Source organism: Channa argus, chromosome 15 (genome assembly GCF_033026475.1).
Source record: "Channa argus isolate prfri chromosome 15, Channa argus male v1.0, whole genome shotgun sequence".
Lineage (NCBI taxonomy): Eukaryota > Metazoa > Chordata > Actinopteri > Anabantiformes > Channidae > Channa > Channa argus.
In genome coordinates, this window is record NC_090211.1 from 15,413,671 (window position 1) to 15,434,375 (window position 20,705).

General features: G+C 40.4%; 1 protein-coding gene across 1 annotated transcript; it reads left to right on the forward strand.

The window, feature by feature from the left end:
• The first annotated feature begins 499 nt into the window (after window positions 1–499).
• On the forward strand, window positions 500–14,838 carry cacng1b (calcium channel, voltage-dependent, gamma subunit 1b). Its single transcript, XM_067478383.1, has 4 exons — window positions 500–1,230; window positions 8,853–8,927; window positions 10,225–10,362; window positions 10,797–14,838. The coding sequence occupies exons 1-4, from the start codon at window positions 990–992 to the stop codon at window positions 11,027–11,029; spliced, it is 687 nt and encodes a 228-aa protein (XP_067334484.1). The 5' UTR covers window positions 500–989; the 3' UTR covers window positions 11,030–14,838.
• Window positions 14,839–20,705: the final 5,867 nt, after the last annotated feature.

The following is a 20,705-nucleotide window of genomic DNA, read 5'->3' on the forward strand; positions in this document are numbered from 1 at the left end:
ACAGGTCATTTAGCGCCAAATGCTCTTCTGCTATTATAAATATTAAGATTTATTAGACAGCAGAATAAAGTTCTAAAATTCGACATTTTGGGGCCTATGGTGTCATTTTGTCTTTCTGAATCTGGATCAGCTACTGATCTCAGGTGGGCCCCTTGTCTCAAACCTTGAATGCTGATTGGCTGAGTAAGTAGATCAGCTCATTCAGATGATAACTAATAAAGGAAATCCCCCCCACCCCCACGAGTCACCTGGCACACATCGCCTAAGACAAATGAGCTGAAAACAGATCAGACCCAATGAGAATGGGACAGATGTGACTGTGAATGTTCTACATAAATGACAGATTGATGATAACAGTTTTTGTTATAAAACTGAAACAGTGAAGAGTCGAACATGGTGGACTAGACTAGACTAGACTAGTCTTTGAAGTCGGAAGTGCACACCTGGAATAGCCACAGTCAATACACTGTGTCCGAACTTTAAACAAAAGACGTATTTTGACCCATCTCTTGTCGTCATCAGAATGGTCAGGTAATAGGTGTATTAAGCGTAAGCACTTCCCTTTTCAACTTCATCACCAGGCTGATTGTCCTCAGCTCGCCAAAAGCAACTAGGGAGGGAGAGAAAGAGAGGAGAGAGGTAGAAACTAGGGCACTGTTATCTGGCCCCTTTTTACCAACCACCAGGCACAAGGCAGAGAAAGCGTAAGAAAGAGCCGGGGACAGGGAAGCAGGAGAGAGTGGAGGACATCAGAAGTGTAGTGAAGCTGCAGACAGGACGAGGGAACCTCTGGAGTCAACATCCAACATCAAAGACCTGAAAGCAACCAAAACAACGGCAACCTTGACCAGCTCACCCAGGCTTTACGATCACATGCACTCCATAGCATTTCACATAGCAGTGTGACACAGACGTGCAAATACTGGCACGCGCGTGCACATACATCCCCGATCTTGCATACACACACACGCACGCGCACATTGAGCAACATGTTTGAGGAGCAGGCGACCAAGGTCAAGATCACATCAGTGGTGATTGCGGTGGGCATGTCAGCGATGTTGGCAGCAGTGGTGACCGATCACTGGGCCGTGCTTAGCCCACGGGTGGAGAAACTCAACGCTACCTGCGAGGCGGCCCACTTTGGCCTGTGGAGGCTGTGCAAGAAGAGCATCTTTATCATTGAGAAGGACCCCCAGGGCAAAGGCTGCGGCCCCATCAGTTTACCTGGAGGTATGGAGCCTCTTGATTGTACCTGCCATTAGAATAATTTGTGGTCAAGGTGATAGACATCTTCTTTACATAATTAAACATTTCAATGTTATAATTTGCAGAATTAAAAAATGCTAGATTTATCGTCAAGGTAAAAAAGATTTTCTTTTGCTATATTTAGGGGGAAAGGGCGCTTTGTTGGTGGATTGGAATCTGTGAAGAAACATTTGCATACAGTTTCGCTTAATGTATTTGCATATACATGCAAGACAAATCAGAAAAAATATAATTCACTACTTTGGTCTTTCTGTTGTTTTTCATCTACTCAGTTGCATCACAGAATTAAGCCTTGACTTTGAAACATGTGGCTTACAGCTCTGAACTTAGTGTTAGATTCTGCAATACTAAAAAAACCTAAACGCTTGCTGTTTTGATATTTGAATTGTAATCATCTCTGTAATCATCTCTTGATGAAAGCAAAGAAAAGACAGAAAAGTTTAAAAACTGAAATGTCAGAAAAATATCTGTGTCTTTGTGTCTTTGTCTTTCCTCTATTTTCTCAACTCTTGCACACATTATTATTATTAGTAGTAGTATTTGAACTGAATGTATGTGCAACAGTTGTATGGGCAGTTTCTCATGGAACCATCATTATCTTCCACAGAGGAAGTCTCTGAACAGACTGCCAATTAAGCACGCTCACACAGCTGAAGTCAAGTGCTTAATGGAAGACTATTGCAGCAATACCTCACAGTTAACAGGAATTAATCTGCTCTGTCTGGGCTGATGGAAGACGAGAAATAAACAAAACTCCTATATTTTCTGGCCCTATTTTATTTGGCAGGAGTGATCTCTTAGACAGCAACGGGAAGTGTTACATCATTTGCCAGCATGCAGTTTCTCTCTCTCACTCTTTAAGAAACTGTATTATAAGATGCTATTTAACCTCTACATTTCTTATTCAGTCTGACACATAGTGTCAACGCACATCTGAAGTTGGCTTTGATCAAACCAGACACAAAGCTGTTCCGGAGAACAGGTCTTATTGCATCCAGTAAGTGATTGCAAGGAGTCAAATTCATTCTGTCTTGCTTTTAAAAGTCTTCTTCTCCAAAATAGCCTAGTAGCTGTAATTACAAGCTCTCTTTGCACAGAACCAGCCCTGGGGTAAACAGTGTCTCACTAGCCTCTAGCTGTGTGTACGTGCCTTGCAGCCTAACAGAGAGATTTCACTCTGACTCTACCACTGACTTAGCCTGCGACTCCAGCACCTCCGGATCCGTACAGGCCTTAATGAAGTGTGGCTTTCTGCTCCAGCTCATGAGTTAGAGTACACCTGGGAGACTCTGGGTGGGGTGGGGGGGGTTGATGGTGAACAAGGTAGAAGAGTACATGGATAGAAGGAGAGATGCCCCTGCTGACAGGAAAAGGGAGAGCGTTTTTACATTATGCACAGAGGGATGTGGACTTTCAGTGAGGAGAGGTGATATTCTATGAAATGATGTGTGTGTTGAGGAAGCTGAAAGGGAGGGCAAACAGACAGACAAGAGGTGAGACTGGTGTCTGTTATATGAATGTGACAACTATAGTAATATTGAGAGCGTAAAAGTGTATAAAATGGAGACAGGGATTTCTATTCTGTTTTGATAAGACGAGCAGAGGGGGAGAGGAACAAGAACAGATTTTTTCCCCAATGGACAAGTCAGTCTGAGAAATGAAGAAAGGGCATATTGTAGCTGACAACCTCAAGACTCCAATATGATGAATGATCCAGTTACTACCTCCACATTCTGACAGCAGCAGTAAAACTATGTCAGACTATCTAGTCAGCTCTGTCTCTGATATCTAACACAAACTGAAATGGATGGGACTGACTGACTAGAGAGAAGCCATCGGGCAGACTGAACTTGTTGGCAGCTTGCCTCCGTGAGCAGCGAGGGGAGTTTGGCTCAGTTCACGAGGATCCACCCTCCTTAAGTCTGCTGCCACCTGCCAAGCTGTGTGGCAAGAAATGTCCATGGTTTTGTCAGACACCCCCTTGCCTACATTCCCACAACCAAAATAATTTCCCCCCATTTGGTTAATGAAAGAAATTAAGTAATTCTTTAAATGTCTAGGTATTTGGCATGTGCTTGCTCCCACGTAATGACTATAATTTTGGTTATACAAGCCCATCCCACCCCATTTATGTACCAGGTGTGGCCAGAGAAGGATCTATGAGTATGTTGTGTGCCCTTTCTCACAGAGATGATCACAAGTCCTCTGAGTTTCTGTTACTACACTCATAGAGGCACGAGGGGAAAAAAGGCTAAAATCATCTGTTTGGTGATTGTCCTCCAGTGGCCAAAAAAGTCTGAAGGCTCTATCTCCTAATGATTGGTGCTTTACTGTCACCCCACTGGCCATTTTGTAAGGCTGTTGTAGTTTGACAACAGCTTCTTCCTTGATAGAGGTCCTTGCTAAAGGTTTATCTAGCAGGAGAGCCATTTGTGCCATTGCTATAACAGTGTTTACATTTCACATTTTTAAATCCTAATTTCTGAGGAGTCGATGTTTGCGTTCCTCAGGCAACACTGAAACCTTGCAACAAGATGCAACAAGATCTGCATAACAATTTCCAATGTTGAACTTAGTACAGTGTTTGATAGAGCTGAACAAATATTTAGATTATCAATTAGCAACTCTGACAGCAAGTCTGTGGTGCACAATACGCTCATACTGGTGTATTGTAAGGCTCTGCAGGAAAACAGCACTCTAACACATGAGATGGCTCTTCATAAGTAACTGGTCACTGATTTTAGTGCCTATAAAGTTGCTGACTGGCTAACATAACTACACCAGTGTTACTTCTTGGCTTCTTAGCAGTACTAAGCATTGAAGGTCGAGTTTTGAGCACTCGAGAGTGCACTATAACAGATTACATCCTTGATGAACAGTATACCCAAGCAAGCAGCAGTGATTGGACTTAATAACACGCATTTGCATTCTCCCAGACAGAGGGAGTTAGTTGTCAAGAGGCGTGTACACAAACAATTTTTCATATAGTCACAATTACCCTGATTTTGTGAAGCGGTTGCATAACAACGCGTGAACCCAAATGACTTTTGAAATTTGCTTCCCACAAATGACGCATGACAGCTTGAGTGCTGTAAAAACCAAACAAACCCTTTATGGACCACATCAAGCTGATCAGTTGGGAAATAAAAAGCATGTGTGTCCATTTGTGTGTTACACATAACGTGCAAACAAGGAAGGGGGAGTTTACTATCAGAGATCCTTAACGTTTCCAAAGGGTCATCATGCACTACGTTTTTCAGTTCTACAGAGGAGAGAGATTACACCCAGAGCACTTACACCTACAAATAAAACATAAAACAACCTCTCCTGTTTCTTTCAGAGACACAGGGCCTGACTGATGCCCCCGGATTCATACACTCACAACACATTTGCCATCTACAACCACCATTTTTACCTTTAGAGCTTCAATCATTTTCTCTCTAGTCTGCCAGATTTCTGTTTTGAGTACAGACCCAGACCCATGGAGGTGTGGCAGTCATTTGGCATTTAGAAAACAAGATAAGGTTAGAAATTGGGATTAATTGGGATGAAAACAAACTTGAGTGTTTCATAATAAAGGTGAATCCACACACACGCCTACATACAGGATGACAAGGGCCATGAGGACTTTTCTGTGCCGCTGTGTCCCAGTTATGAGAGTTCTGAGTGGAACAGCCATTCAAATACTACCACCACCCATCCTATTCACATTGACCCAGAATTAGTCGGTCATTCAGTGCAGCTAGAAAAAGAAACATCCCTCTGTCTATCACCTAAAATCTTCAGTATGAAAACATTTTGAAGTAGTCATTATTTGTAAAAACATATAAATATCATTAAAAAAACCCACAAGAATAACAAGCTGAAGGAAAAATGAAAGGGGAAAAAATGTGACAACAGGTATAATAACAGGTGAAGAGAGGAGGATGGGGAGGAAGGAAAGGGTGGAGGAGAAGCTTTCATATAAAGGAGAGGAGGTGGCAGCACTGTTTATAGGGAAGAGGTTAAACTAAAATGACAGGCGATACCTCGTTCTAATCACTCTCGCTCTGGAACTAAATCTCTGCATTAGCCAGACTGCAAGGTCAATGATATGCACCCAGATGTTCCTCCACACTAAATGTTTGGCATTTAGAGCTACAACACGTTTGTTTTTAACCCTGATTCTTCTGCAGTGTTTTTCACTTTCATTTCAAAATGTGACTATTTCGCTGCATTTAAATGACACATAGCTCTTGTTTTAGAAACAGGGCGTCGATGAAAGCCACCAGCCTTACATTTCGTACAGACAGAACCTGGTTTTAAAAGTCCGTTTGCTGAGGTTGTGTTCAGTTAGCAGAAGTTCTCCACTGAAATGGTGGTTAATATTGATGTAGCTGATATTGAATGGTTGATGAAATGTTACACAATGCAGAAATCATTACACAATGAGCTAAACATAATATTTGTGCCAATGGGCACAGCAGGCTCCACCTTTGGATTTTACCACATGCCTAAATGGCATCCAAAGGGTTCTACAGTGATAAGAGCACAGCTCAACCTTAACCTTTTGGGTGGGATACCTTTTGTTATTCTGATCATCTTTCCAAAAAACAAAATAAAGAAAGTCATCAAACCAAGTACAATAACAAGTGAAAAATACCTCTGTAGAACTGGAAACATTACGTGGCGGCCATGGAGCTGGAAAATTTGAGTTTAAAATAAGTTTCATTGAGTTTTGGTATAGAAAAGGAGTTCACAATCCAGCCAACCTGATAAACTCGTAGTTCTTCATACTCTAATCCTTTCTACCGTAAAAATGCACGCTCTGACATTTTTATAAATATATTCTATTTGTAATTAACTATTCCAATAGGGTAAGAATTGTTCAGTGGTGTGCAAAGAGTAGTAGTTCACAAACAGTTCACAAACTTTAAAGCAAACTTTAACTCACCAACAGAAAGGCAGGGAGCTCTCACAGCATGGTGTATGGAAATGAAACATTACAACAGTTTTCCTCTTTACTATGACACAACTTCTGCTAATCACACGAGCTCTCTGACACAATGAGTCGGGGTCCCTTTGCGGCTGGAGGTGTAATAATGTAAAAAAAAAAGGCTCCTGTCTCTTTGTTTTTATTTACTAAACTAAAACATTCAGTTCTTGTTAGAAACTAGTACAAGTATAACTGGAATTCTCCTTTCGTGTATTCATGTGTATAATGGAGTGGTTTAATTTTTAATTGTAACTCTGAACTGTTATAAATGCCATGTCAGAAGGAAGAGCTTGACATGTTTAGCAACAACAAATAAAGGGCAATTAGCAGTCAATGAATTATTCGTTTAAAAAAAGACCATTTTATGTATCTTAAAATTCTCTACATTATCCAGTCACCATCAGAATCTGAGATTTTGTGATTACAGCAGTTCAACCAATCACCCATGAATTCTGTGCAATCCTTCAATTTTAAACATTACATCTCAGCGAGCATCACAACTGTTTAGAAAAGCTAACATTTTAGGGTGCATCAATCACAAAAATGTGAAATCCTGGAGGGACTGATTATCCTTCCTAATTCATCAGGAACCAGCAGAGAAGTTGTGGCGCCATTTTGAAGCTTGCATAAATCAAATGTCTTTCTGTCTCATCTTTGTGTCGTGAGCTTATCAGTTTCTTCATAGAAACAGGAGGAAATCCTGCAGCTCCAGCCAAACAAAAATGAGCTTAGATTACTTTAGTCCCAGAGGTGAATACACCTAATGAGACAAGACTAATGAAAATAATATATTTGCAGATCCACTCTGCACTGTGACCCCCACCTCCAATTCTCAGCATCACCAGCCTGAACATTTACTCACACACACATGCACGCACACACACACCCATAAAAAGGCCAGTCCTCATACGCACACATGCACACATTTGCAGGCAGACACTCCTCTTGATATGCCTTTACATGGGTAAATAGATAGGACTAGCCAAGACCTGCAGCAGCCTGTTGCTAGGTTACCTTTTCACTGATTCTTTCTCATCCCCGGTAACAAACAGCTTCTCTATTGCTTTGTACACACAGAGACACACACACAAACACACACAATGTCAACACACATGTCTCTGGGTGGACAGAGAGAGCACCTGTCTGGTTTATGGGTTTAATCTCAGCAAGGAAGGATGGGGAGTGGTGTAAAGAGGGAACACTCACTTGGCCTTTACATCCTCTCCACCCATCCCTCTCAGTCCAGCTGCCCTCAGAGACAGCGAATCGGCAGATGAGTGTATGGAAAATGACTGCACCCAGGAATTGTTAATCTATATGAGGCTGAATTGAAGACTGTGGTCAAAAGAACAGAGTTTAGAAAAGAAAAGTGCAGAAATACTGTTCTGTATATCATCCCTGTGTCAAAATGTGAACTGGGTTTGAAATGATTGTGTGAGAGGTAAACACAGCCAGTCTGGAGGACAGTAGAGGATTTGAGTTTGAGACATTTTAAGTTAGTGTATCTGCAAACCACAGAACAGAATCCTTCCTGTGAACTGGTGCTAGTGTTTGACGTACGTCTGATCAAACAGCCAAAAAGGAGCAACAATAGTTGTGCATGCTCATTCTTTACCAAAAAAAAAAAAGAGAGAGAGAAAAAATATTGATTTTTTATGTGTTAGGAAGCACCAATATCCTCCAAAAAAATCAGTAAATAATGATACAAAGTGTGATTAGTATCAGAATAACGTTTATCTCAATTATATTAAAATAATGCTTTCCGAGCCATAATTTGTAAAGGTTTAAGACCTTTGTGGAGGTCAAATGAAGCACTCTGTGGTGCACAGGAAGGTGGGCTCCAAAGTGTGAATCAATAATGGATGTAGGAGGAAATTAAAGCTAATTATGATCAATATTGAAAGATGTGTGTTTTTGAATGTGCATGTTTTGAATGTTTATGTTGGTCATATTTTAATCTCAATCTTTTCTGCTTTCATTTAGATGTCTGGCTGGTCACTATGCTTCCTCTGCCTCTCTCTCCCTCTCACTGACCTTCTCATACCTCAACAGGGTTCATGGCACCTCACCTTCCAACATTATGCTTGAATAAATATCATCACGCATGCTATGATTAATTTTCTGGGATGTTTTTCTTTCAACCATAGAGATGCTCTAACTACTGGGTTTGCATATGTTTTTATGAGCCGTAAGCTCCTGGAATGGGAGATGTTGTTCAGTCCATAAATGACATTTGATTTTTGAGGGAGAGCTATAATTGTTTAAAAAGCCCAATTGTATCATTGAGAAGAATATTTATTTGTATGTACTTTCCACAAGCTTACAGCTAATCAAATAGTTAGAATTAGAACTCAAAAGTGAAAAATGTGCTCAGCTGTAGTGGGAATGTTTTAAACAAACAAACTTTTCAGTTATGTGAGGTTAGAGTTAGGCTCACAACAAAACAAAATACTGAATTTATGGGTAAAATCAATCAATCAATCAAAATCAAGTGATGTAACATTTACATTAGTTGACAGTGACCCCCCCCCGTTTCATCTCCTTCTTTCTATCTCTCTCCCTCACCCCCTCTTTCTGATCCTCCTGTCTCTCATCCTCTGTTACTCTGCAGCAAAAAACTGCTCCTACTTCAAACACTTTACATCTGGGGAAGAGGCTGAATTTTTTGAAGTCAAGACACAAAAAGGTGGGTGCTTTCTCACTGCCACATATTTGAACAGATTCTGTTCGGTTTGCATAACATCATTTTCAGGTAAAGTTAAAAAGGACAGCTACACAGTCAATTACTCAGCAGTATACAACAGCATAAAGACGCGAGTGATAAAATGCATGTACTGCAAGTACTGTATATCCCCATGTTAGTGTCCCTAAGACACTAACACCCTGTCTTCTACTTTCCTGCATAAAGATTTTGCAGCCACTAGAATGTTTTACAGTAAATTGCTACAAACCTCTACAAAAGATAAAAGCAAACATGAAAACATAAATGTCTAATGTTTTATATACAGTATAAGGGCAAGAGAATGATACATTGACTGTACAGTGTAAAATATAGAATATTATGCATGTCAATTTACATTAGTTTAATTATTAATGCTGTATATTTTATATATATTTTTAAAAAGCAAAGAGAAAATATAAATATTAAAACACTAAATGTCATAAAAGAAAATCAAACCAATGCCAAACATATATAAAGGGTAAGAATAAATTTAACGGTGCTGAGGGTTTACAGTTTTAGTTAGAAGTATAAAAAACGTATGCTGACACTGATGACCTGTTGTATCAACAGAAAGCATTACATAATATATAACAACTCTGATAATGTAATACAAAACAATGAGCAAAACTCAACAGGTTCCCGCAAAAGACCATGCAGACATTAAACACATAAATGCACTTACACAAACACACACACCCACAGTACTCAAACAGCCACAGAGTTAACCCGACCTACACTGAAGAGCATGAGTGTAAGGTTATTTTACACTTGGTATTATTCCACAGTCGGGGTGCTGAGATGGAATAGGATGCTCCAAGGATCATTTCTATCACAGTTGGACTGTTTCAGAGAAGGAAAGACTAGATTATGTCTGTCTGACAACCAGACAGGAAAGGGGGAGGAAGGCAGGAGAGGAGAGAGAAGCTCTAATCATCTTGTTATAAGCCTGCAGCATCCTATCTGTCATGCAAATAGCATTATTGCCAGTTTGGATAAATGACTGTAGTTTTTAAAGTGAAGCTAATTTAAAGGCTAATTATCTGTATCATAACTCGAGTGCAATATTGAAACAATTATTATGGAAATGATACTGCAACCTCCCCTTCTGTTCCTGCCTATTCTCTCAAATCTTAATCGCTACCGCTTTTGCTCCTTCGATCTATTTGCTTCTCTCTTTCCTTGTCACTGTTTGTCTCCTGCCTTCTTGATTTTGTTGTCTATCTCTCCCCCCTCCCTCCCCCTCTCTCTTTTTCACCTCCAGAGTACAATATCTCAGCAGCAGCCATCGCCATCTTCAGTCTGTTCTTCATGATCCTGGGCTCTCTCTGTGTCATCTTCTCTTTTGGGAAGGGGCGTGACTACCTGCTCCGGCCTGCAGGGATGTTCTTTGCATTTGCAGGTCAGCTAAGGCTCTATCTGATGCTCTTGTCTCTACAGCTTAAATAAAAATGAGTCTGTGTCAGCATCACGCACACCTTTTCCAGCGGTGATGAGCATTATTATGCAGCTAATTTAAAAAAGATGACAAAGTTGATTTTTCACTGACAAGTTTTTTTAGATGTGGGAAGAGCTGCATAATAGAGTTGATGTCGTTCTGGGGTGGCTCTTCAGAATATCTAAAAGTGTTAAATTAACAGTGACGGGTGCGATCTCCCATCTAGAATCACATGTGCTGTTTCAAAGTTAAAATAAAACTGACAATCTTGCTGCATGAATGTGGAACATTAACAGCATTTGATTAAACAGTTGTGACAAACCATGTTGTCACCCATTGTTATGAAAGCATGTGAGCATCTGCTTTTTCCAACTTGTTCTTTCTGTTTCGGCACACAGGCCTTTGCATCATCATTTCTGTTGAGGTAATGCGACAGTCTGTCAAGCGTATGATTGACAGTGACGAGACCATCTGGATCGAATACTACTACTCCTGGTCCTTTACCTGTGCCTGCGCTTCCTTTACCCTGCTCATCCTTAGCGGAGTGGCCCTGCTCCTCATCTCCATGCCCCACATGCCACGTAATCCCTGGGAGACCTGCATGGACGCTGAGCCTGACACCTTAGATTAGCCACAGGTGATGCAACAGACATGACTGAAGGCCTGGTTAAAATGGCACAAAAATACAAGGGGTTGTGCATCTTTTAGCCCTTTAACTGCACATTCTATACCACATATTGCTCGTAACTACAAGCTTAAATACCTTCCAGATGTCCACTGGTTTCAATGTTTGTATAATTCTAAAGTCAGCTTAAAGAGACTTGGATATGTTAGATAACCACTGCTAAATTATTGACTTTTACGTTGTTATCATGTGGTAAAGCAGTTGGCAGCAGCCTTCGAAAACTTTCTAGTCTGTATTTCGAAGAGTTGAAGAATAATTATGGCACATCCTAACCTTATTGCTTTTGTTTGTATTTACCAGGTTGGTACCCTTTAACATGAAAAAGAAGGAATCCTCAATTTTCTTTGCAATAACTTAAAACTGACAAAATAATACAAGAAAAAAAGCAAGAAAAAATAAAAGCCTGGCTTTGCTTTTGATTTTTCACTAAATGTTTTAAAGTATAACGCAACCAATGAAAATGGTCTAGTTAGATTTATCGTAAAAGATCATAGATTTTAGTGATAATTGAACCTTTAACCTACTTAAACTGGGGAAAAGTAATTAAGCTGTTGTGTGGTTTGGCTTTTGTCGTATTACCTAAAATATTTTGTTAAGTCAAAAGAGCAAAGTCTGATTTTTATTCTTTTGTCAGTTTCAAAATGTTTCGGAGAAATTTCTAGGTTCTTTTTGTCTCGTATAATTTCGTCCATGTCTGTAGATTATTTTTGTTACAACTGAATTCTTTTCAGCAGTAGTGACTTAAGATTAATGTTTTTCAGCTTTCCATGAGCACTACAACACACCAAGTGGGCCATGCATGTATCTGCATTACTTTTTGACCAAGTACCGTTAAAGATAAACAATGCCAACTACAAGCCAACTCTCCATTTTATTAGGTACAACTGTACAATCTGTACATTGATTTTAAACAGGGGTACAAAACATTACAACCACCTTTCTTTGAAATGGACACCAGTATTACTCCACTACCCACTTTGACCCCAATAATACATGAAAAACTAAGTAAGTAGAACCATCTAAAAGTAGAATTCATGGCAGAGCACTTTAGATTGTACTTGAGAGTGTACAGGTGTAGATCAATGGCCTTCGGTTTGTCCCTTAAGGGGTCGCCACCACAGAACAGGTCCACACATTCCTTTTGGCACATGAGTTTTACACCGAATGCCCTTCCTGCCACACCCTTCCTGTTTTGTTTGGGCTCAAGACCGGCACCAAGGTGGCTCTTGAGTGCTGGGTGGGGCCACATCTGGTGTGGTGGGATTCGAGCCTCCTCAATCCCAAACCCAACGCTCTACCACTGAGCCGCCAGGCCACCTTAAATAAATTGTACAGGTGTATCTAATGAAATGTCTAATGTAATGGTAATTTTCTTATTTCTTTTTGTAAATTGTGTTCATTCTCTTCCAAAATTAAAAGGTGAATGTCTGGATCATAAATTGTTAAACCTAGAGATGTATGCTATGTTTGTTTGTTTGAGTTCAAACATGCAGATCGAATAAATCAAGTCTTTGGTCAGATGATCTGATTGTGACATGTAAGGGCTTTGACAGTTCCATTTCAGTACAAAGAATGTTCTACAGTTTTATTCACAAATATATTATGAAATTGTTTGTTGTTAGCGGCAATCTTCCAACATCTGCAGTTAACTGTACTGTCATATTACTAATGAGAGTAAAATGAATTTCAGATGTGGTTTCATACTGGACTATAACAACAAAACAAAATTTAAACAGACAAATAGATTAAATCATAAGATTTATAATCATATTACATAGAAATACAAAGGACCAGACAAGATTTAATAGGAAAAAAAACAAAAAACTGAACCAGACAGAGCGAGAGCCACTGTACCATAATGCTTTGGCTAAAGTAGTGGATCATTATAGTGGGTTACTCTAACTGCAGGACATTCTACGATCAATCTGCGCCACTGACTGTCTACAGGGACCGTCCAGGAGCTCTGATCCATAATAGGCTGATTGTCCATAATTGCTAAACCTCAGGGTTATGCTTTATATGTTAACAAATGGACTCTCATTTTAGTGTTCGTAAAAACAGTAAAAACAGCAAAAATTAACGGTTAAAAAATAACTAAAAATAGTAGCTTGTTAAACTGTGGATGTCTAATGATAACTTAGAAACATTAAAGGTACCACATGTCTATGAAGCTAAAGAACATTATTGTCTACCGCCAACTGAGGATGGTGACATTTTGCTTAGTACCTTTATGGTTTAGACTCGGTCTTTTAGCACAATTTCATGTATATATCATCATGTACTGGATGTTGCCATCAGCTGCATATTTAAGGCTTTTTACAGGGGTTTTCTTTTACACTAAATTAAAAACAACATTGAAAAGACTGCTCGACTCTGTGTCTAACACTAGCTCATAGAGCTAAACTGTGTTTGATTAATTGATGGTCAGTATTACCAAAATGTTTCATTTGTAAGTTTTTCTTGAAACTGCTGTTTCTATCAGTGTAGACTGAATATATGCTGTGAAAGAATCCAAAGACATTTGTAGAATGTAGAAAGATATAGTTGTTTGAGAGTGGTTAGTGCTGCTGCCTCACAGCTACAAGGTCCCCTGTTTGGCTCTAGCTTCCAGCTGTGACCAGTTTGCATGTTCTCCCTGTGCTTGTTTGGGTTTCCTCCAAAGACATGCATGTTAGGTTAACTGGCGACTCTAAATTGCCCATAGGTGTAAAAGTGAGTGTGAATAGTTGTCTGTACGTCTCTCTGTGATGGCCCTGAGATAGACTGGAGACCTGTTCAGGGTGCACCCAACCTGTCACCCAATGACAGCTGGAATAGGCTCCAGGCTCCACAAACTTAAACAGGATCAGCAGTAAAAGATGATTGATGGATGGATTAAAATGCTTGCTTTTTTCTTTTGGTGCCATATATGTACAATAAGTAGGACACAAAATACTTTTTAAAGTACTGCTTTTCATTGAAATGATACTTTACAGGTTAATGGGTTTTCTGGCTTGTAAACTCTAGTTGCTGTCATATGAAAACCTCATTGAAACAAACCTTTTCTTTTAATTGTAATTTTAATTATTTTTATGTTCAAATCATGGATGACCTTTACAATCTTAGAACAATCAGTAAAAACAAAAACTTCTGATTCCAACTGACAACAGTAATTATTATTGCCTGTGTAGGTTTTACACAAGGGTCATATATTGCTAGAAAAACAGCCATCTAGATTTAATGTGTTATTTTTTAGTGAGTCACTTTGGCCCTGAAGTCAATCAGATGGTGCAGGTTTTGTAAAATTAAAGTTACATAAAAGACTGTTTCACAGGAGAACACAAGCTGAATGCTTATATTTAGCTCTGGGGAACATTTTCATTTTTCTTGCTGCAGTCACAAAAGCTACTTGGTCATTGTACAGATTTGTATTTTAGAAAATTTAAACAATATCTTTACAGTATGTTGTTTTTACTTTATTCCCTACATCTCTTTTATCTAATTTACAATGATTGTAATCCTGACATTATATACCTGTAATTTAAATTTTGAGCTAAAACATGTGTTGAATACAGAAATCTAAGTGGATCTAATAGATGCAAATGCTCCATATATGATTCATAAGACATTTACCTTTAACTCTACTGAGAGAGACTTGTATTTACTCTCTGCCCTGAATTCCCTTGTTTTACATTGTTTATGATAAATGGAAGACAGTGTGAGTTTAATATTTTGCCAATAAAAATAGCACACAAATACCGTGCTTATGGATCACACAGTGCAGTTTTTTTGCTATTGATTGTATTAGTTTATTCATTTATTAATTTTAGTCTAAGCCTGAAAAATACTTGTCAGTGGATACCATTTGTTAATTGAAGCTTTTGAGGAGGCTTTTGGCTGAACGTCAACTATCCGGCAAAGCATAATTTAAACTTTCTGCACAGCCAAATGTGGCTCTAAAAATTATTTCAACTTGCTTAAATGGACATAAAAGAGACAACAAAAATAAATCAATATCCACTAAGGACAAACTTCATCTTAATATTGCATCAGACTTTACACTTGAGGGATCATACTTGTTTTTCTTTAGAAAAGGAAAGGAAATGCTTGTTATATTGCTTTGTGGGGAAATATGGTGCACTTTTTTCAACCCTTTCAACTGATCTAGTTTGCCAATCACAGAAGCTTGAGGTAAGACCCAGTGGGTTATAGGGTTATAATATATAATCCTTACTGTAACTGAATATCTTTGAATGCAACATCCTAGTAACTGGGTGCATACAATTTTTTAAAGTACATTTTAAAAAATCTTACTTTGTTTTTTTGATACATATGATACATAATTTTGATTATGGGAAAAAGTAAATCATACTTTACTGCGTGAAAATCAGAAATCCTTCTGGATTCATGGCCACAGCTCAGTGAAGTGAAATGTCGCTGACTGGAGCTGACGTTAGCTGGAGTCACCCGGTCCTTTGAGTCACTGCTATGAATGTAAAACTGTCAGTCCTTTTCCTGACCTCTGACTGAGTGCTGTCAAAGCTGTTACTATTTCCTGCACACAGCAGTACAGTACAGGCATTTGCCATTCAGCCGTGTTCCTCAGAGAGTGTATGAGCTGGCAGAAAGGTCTGAAATCACGGGGTTAGATTTCTTCCAGGTCTGGTGGACAGAGACGAAACAAAACATGAAATAAAACCAAATTGATGACCATGGGGTTGGGCAGGAGTGAGGCCAGAGACAGAGTGAAACAGAGAAATGTGCCATGAAAAGGTACACAAGCTGGTCATGGAGACTGACTGGCAGATGAAAACATGGCCCCCTGCTGAGATGTGAGCCACCGCTAGAAGGGAGACGGTTGAAACCAAAGTAAGACTGAAAGACACAAAGTTCAACATTTTAACTAACTGTATTTGAAATTAAAACTGAAATGTAATCTGTCCACAGTGCTGTTGCGTTCACTGTCTCCATTCCAGTACCCACAACATGCAGCTCACCTGTGTGATTTACTGTATTTCTGGTGCCTATTATGACTGTGATCATTTTATTAAAAGCTCACTGGAATCACTTAGATCTATTACTGTATTTTGAATTACTGTTTTAAAGACACAACATTCTTGTGTTATCTGGTCCTGAGTTTTCTACATGTTTGCATCAAGTGCTACTTTCACCCCAGCTGTCGCTCTGCTTCCTGTATGTATGAAGGTTATTTCTTTTCTTCGGTTGTACCTGCCTTACTTTGTCTCTGCCAGTGTCCATCATTCCTCATCATTGTGTCACTGTTTTTCTATCTCTCCCGCCCACACCCTACGCTTTTTACTGCCCATCGCCAGTTTTCACACTTCAACCTAATTTTTTATTTTTCTTCAGTTTCAACTGTTTCATCTGTTTTCTGACCTTTTTCCTTTTATCTTTTATGGTTTTTTTTGTGTTGTTATTCTTTTTAACCTTGCATCAGATTATGAACTCTTTCATCTGCGTTTCATTCATTAATCATTGATTTCAATCATGAGTTTTTCCTCATCTGGGTAGCCTTCAATCATCTTTTTTTTCTTGTCCTCTCCCTTTCCTTTGTTTCCTTTGCCACTTGCACTGCAGCCAGTGACAGTGAGCCATTGGTTGATCTCCACCTTCTTTTTATCAGCTTTTTTCCCCCCTCTTACCCCTTCACCCCCCCCCAACCACACAAACACACACACACACACAGATACACACACATACTCCCTCCCTCTCTCTATCTTTCTGCTCCAGTACTCTCTCAAGCAGGCACTCTGCTGCCTAATGACTTGGAACGGTAGTGACTGTTGAGAGGAGATAGACCTGTAATAAGGCGATCCAACCAGCACAAGAGCGCAGCGCACAACCAGTGCTGCATCTATAGATACAGGGTTCTACGCTGCATACCGCACTCTGGCCTAGATCAAGAACGTCTGGAGAGGAGCGGATGGTGCTTGGTTGTGGAGAAGAAATCTCCACAAGTCCAATCAAGTTCCAGGAGAGGTCTGCAACCAGAAAGTTACAGCTAAAGACCCCTTAAGAAACATTTGTGATGTTCTGCACAAGACCAGGGGTAAATTGCTTCCATCATTTACAATGTTGTGGTGGAATTGGCTGAAAAGCTGTTGATGGGGATCCGAATAGGACCTCTGCAAATAATGCGTGATACTCACGCATAGCCTTAAAAATGCAACCGCAAGGGGGCACAAGCCAGTGTCTTCTTGTGCCAGTCCCAAGTCTGGATAAATGCAGAGGGTTGTGGCAGGAAGGGCATCCGACGTAAAACACATGCCAAATCAAACATGCGAATCGTGACAAAGGCTTCCATACCGGATCGATCGGGGCCCGGGTTAACAACGACCGCCACCGGTGCTGTTGACCTACAGGGTACCGGTGGAAATTGGACTACTGTTGGTCGAAGACGAAGAAGAAGAGGAGGAAGGTGTGTTCGTAGGCAGAGAGAGAAGAGGAAAGCTAAGAATGTAGGACTGACAGTAGGGACTTTGAATGTTGGTACTATGACAGGGAAGGCTAGGGAGTTGATCGACATGATGCAGAGAAGGAAGGTGGACATACTGTGTGTCCAGGAGACCAGGTGGAAAGGTAGCAAGGCTAGAAGCTTAGGAGCAGGGTTCAAGTTGTTTTACCATGGGTCAGATAGGAAGAGAAATGGAGTAGGAGTTATATTGAAAGAGGATTTTGTGAGGAATGTTCTAGAGGTGAAAAGAGTATCAGACAGGTTGATGAGCCTGAAGCTGGAAGTTGAAGGGGTGATGTTCAATGTTGTGAGTGGTTATGCCCCACAGGTAGGATGTGAGTTAGAAGAGAAGGAGAAATTCTGGAGTGAGTTAGATGAAGTGATGCAGAGCATCCCCAGAGGTGAGAGAGTTGTCATTGGTGCAGATTTCAATGGGCATGTAGGTGAAGGGAACAGAGGTGATGAGACTGTTATGGGCAGGTTTGGTGTTCAGGACAGGAACGCAGAAGGTCAGATGGTGGTTGACTTTGCAAAGAGAATGGAAATGGCTGTAGTAAACACTTTCTTTCAGAAGAGGCAGGAATATAGGGTGACGTACAAGAGCGGAGGGAGAAGCACTCAGGTAGACTACATCTTATGTAGACGTTGTAATCTGAAAGAGATCAGTGACTGTAAAGCATTGGTAGGGGAGAGTGTAGCCAGACAACACAGGATGGTGGTGTGCAAAATGATGCTGGTGGTGAGGAAGATAAGGAGGACTAAGGCAGAGCAGAGGACGAAGTGGTGGAAGTTGAAAAAGGAAGAATGTCGTTTAGTTTTCAGGGAGGAGCTGAGACAGACTCTGGGTGGTTTGGAGGTGCTTCCAGATGACTGGACTACTACAGCTAATTTGATCAGGGAGACAGGTAGGAGGGTACTCGGTGTGTCATCTGGAAAGAGGAAAGCGGACAAGGAGACTTGGTGGTGGAACGAGGCAGTTCAGGAGTGTATACAGAGAAAGAGGTTAGCTAAGAAGAAGTGGGACACTGAGAGGACTGAAGAGAGTAGACAGGAGTACAGGGAGATACAGCGTAAGGTGAAGATAGAGGTGGCAAAGGCCAAACAAACAGCATATGAGGACTTGTATGCTAGGTTGGACACTAAAGAGGGAGAGGTGGATTTGTACAGGTTGGCCAGACAAAGAGATAGAGATGGAAAGGATGTGCAGCAGGTTAGGGTGATTAAAGATAAGGATGGAAATGTATTGACAGGTGCCAGTAGTGTGATGGGAAGATGGAAGGAGTACTTTGAAGAGTTGATGAACGAGGAAAATGAAAGGGAACGAAGAGTAGAAGAGGTGACTGTTGTGAAGCAGGAAGTAGCAAAGATTAGTAAGAGTGAAGTGAGGAGGACATTGAAGAGGATGAAGAGTGGAAAGGCAGTTGGTCCTGATGACATACCTGTGGAGGTATGGAAGTGTCTAGGAGAGGTGGCAGTAGAGTTTTTGACTAGTTTGTTTAACAAGATCTTGGAGAGTGAGAGGATGCCAGAGGACTGGAGGAAAAGTGTACTGGTACCAATTTTTAAGAACAAGGGAGATGCGCAGAGCTGTGGCAACTACAGAGGAATAAAGCTGATGAGTCACACAATGAAGTTGTGGGAAAGAGTAGTGGAAGCTCGGCTAAGGGCAGAGGTGAACATTTGTGAGCAGCAATATGGTTTCATGCCTAGAAAGAGTACAACAGATGCAGTATTTGCTTTGAGGACGCTGATGGAGAAGTACAGAGAGGGTCATAGGGAGTTGCATTGTGTCTTCGTAGATTTAGAAAAAGCGTATGACAGGGTGCCGAGAGAGGAGCTGTGGTATTGTATGAGGACGTCTGGAGTGGCAGAGAAGTATGTTAGAGTGGTGCAGGACATGTATGAGAGCTGTAAGACAGTGGTGAGGTGTGCTGTAGGTGTGACAGAGGAGTTCAAGGTGGAGGTGGGTCTGCATCAAGGATCGGCTTTGAGCCCCTTCTTGTTTGCTCTGGTGATGGACAGACTGACAGATGAGGTTAGACAAGAATCTCCCTGGACTATGATGTTTGCAGATGACATTGTTATTTGTAGTGAGAGCAGGGAGCAGGTGGAGGAAAATCTAGAGAAGTGGAGGTCTGCTCTGGAAAACAGAGGAATGAAGCTTAGCCGCAGCAAGACAGAATACTTGTGTGTGAATGAGAGGGACCCAGGTGGAACGGTGAGGTTACAGGGAGCAGAGGTGAAGAAGGTGCAGGACTTTAAGTATTTAGGGTCAACGGTTCAGAGCAACGGTGAGTGTGGAAAAGAGGTGAAGAGGCGAGTGCAGGCAGGTTGGAACGGGTGGAGAAAAGTGTCAGGTGTGTTGTGTGATAAAAGAGTATCAGCGAGAAGTATCAGCGAGAATGTTTTGTTTCCTTTTAATCCCTGTGACAAAAATATTCACTTTCATAAAGAATTAATGACACAATACCTGCTTCAAACTAAAACCAAAATGAAAAACTGAAACCCGTCTGAAACTCAAATACATAAAAACTAACTAAAAAACATAGAATAAGTAAAAGCTTTTAAAAACTAATACTTTTTTCTGGGACATGGTTACAGTAAGTAGTACGACAGGTCTGTAGCCAGATTATGATTATGTTTGTGTCTGTTCAGTTCACCTTCCAACAGGTTGCAGTTACGACCATTGAAACATATGATTTCAACAGGATTCAGTGGGAAAATAAACGATCACCATAAAAGGTAAGTCACAATATCTCAAGTTTCAAACACAAGAATGTCTAGTACACACTTGCTCAAAACAACACACACACACACACAGAGTGACAAACATGCAAAAACATGCTCAGATGTTGCTGCCATGGGCAACAAGAGAAGTCAAAACTCGCACAGTTTTTTGTGAAATATTAATCCAAGTCTGAGGTGGAAGAAAAGGTCAGCCAATAATTGCCCAGAACACACAGACAGGAAACAATTGTTAAGGATGATGAGCATGGAGGCGTTATTCAGTCCAGCCCTCGTGGAAAAATAGATTTAGGCACCACCATTAGTTTTTTTTTCTTTTCTATTATGTAAGAGAAGAGCAGACACAGGAAGAGAAGTAATGAATGGTACTGATGAATCCTGCATCGTGTAATCCTGGCGTCAACGATTTGGAAATTCTGGATA

What these genes read in the sequence shown, in the direction of transcription:
- cacng1b (XM_067478383.1), top strand. Translation starts at nt 990, where the DNA reads ATGTTTGAGGAGCAGGCGACCAAGGTCAAGATCACATCAGTGGTGATT. An exon ending in TGAAGTCAAGACACAAAAAG is followed by an intron (nt 8,928 to 10,224) that starts GTGGGTGCTTTC and finishes TTTCACCTCCAG; the next exon opens with AGTACAATATCTCAGCAGCA. An exon ending in GATGTTCTTTGCATTTGCAG is followed by an intron (nt 10,363 to 10,796) that starts GTCAGCTAAGGC and finishes TTCGGCACACAG; the next exon opens with GCCTTTGCATCATCATTTCT.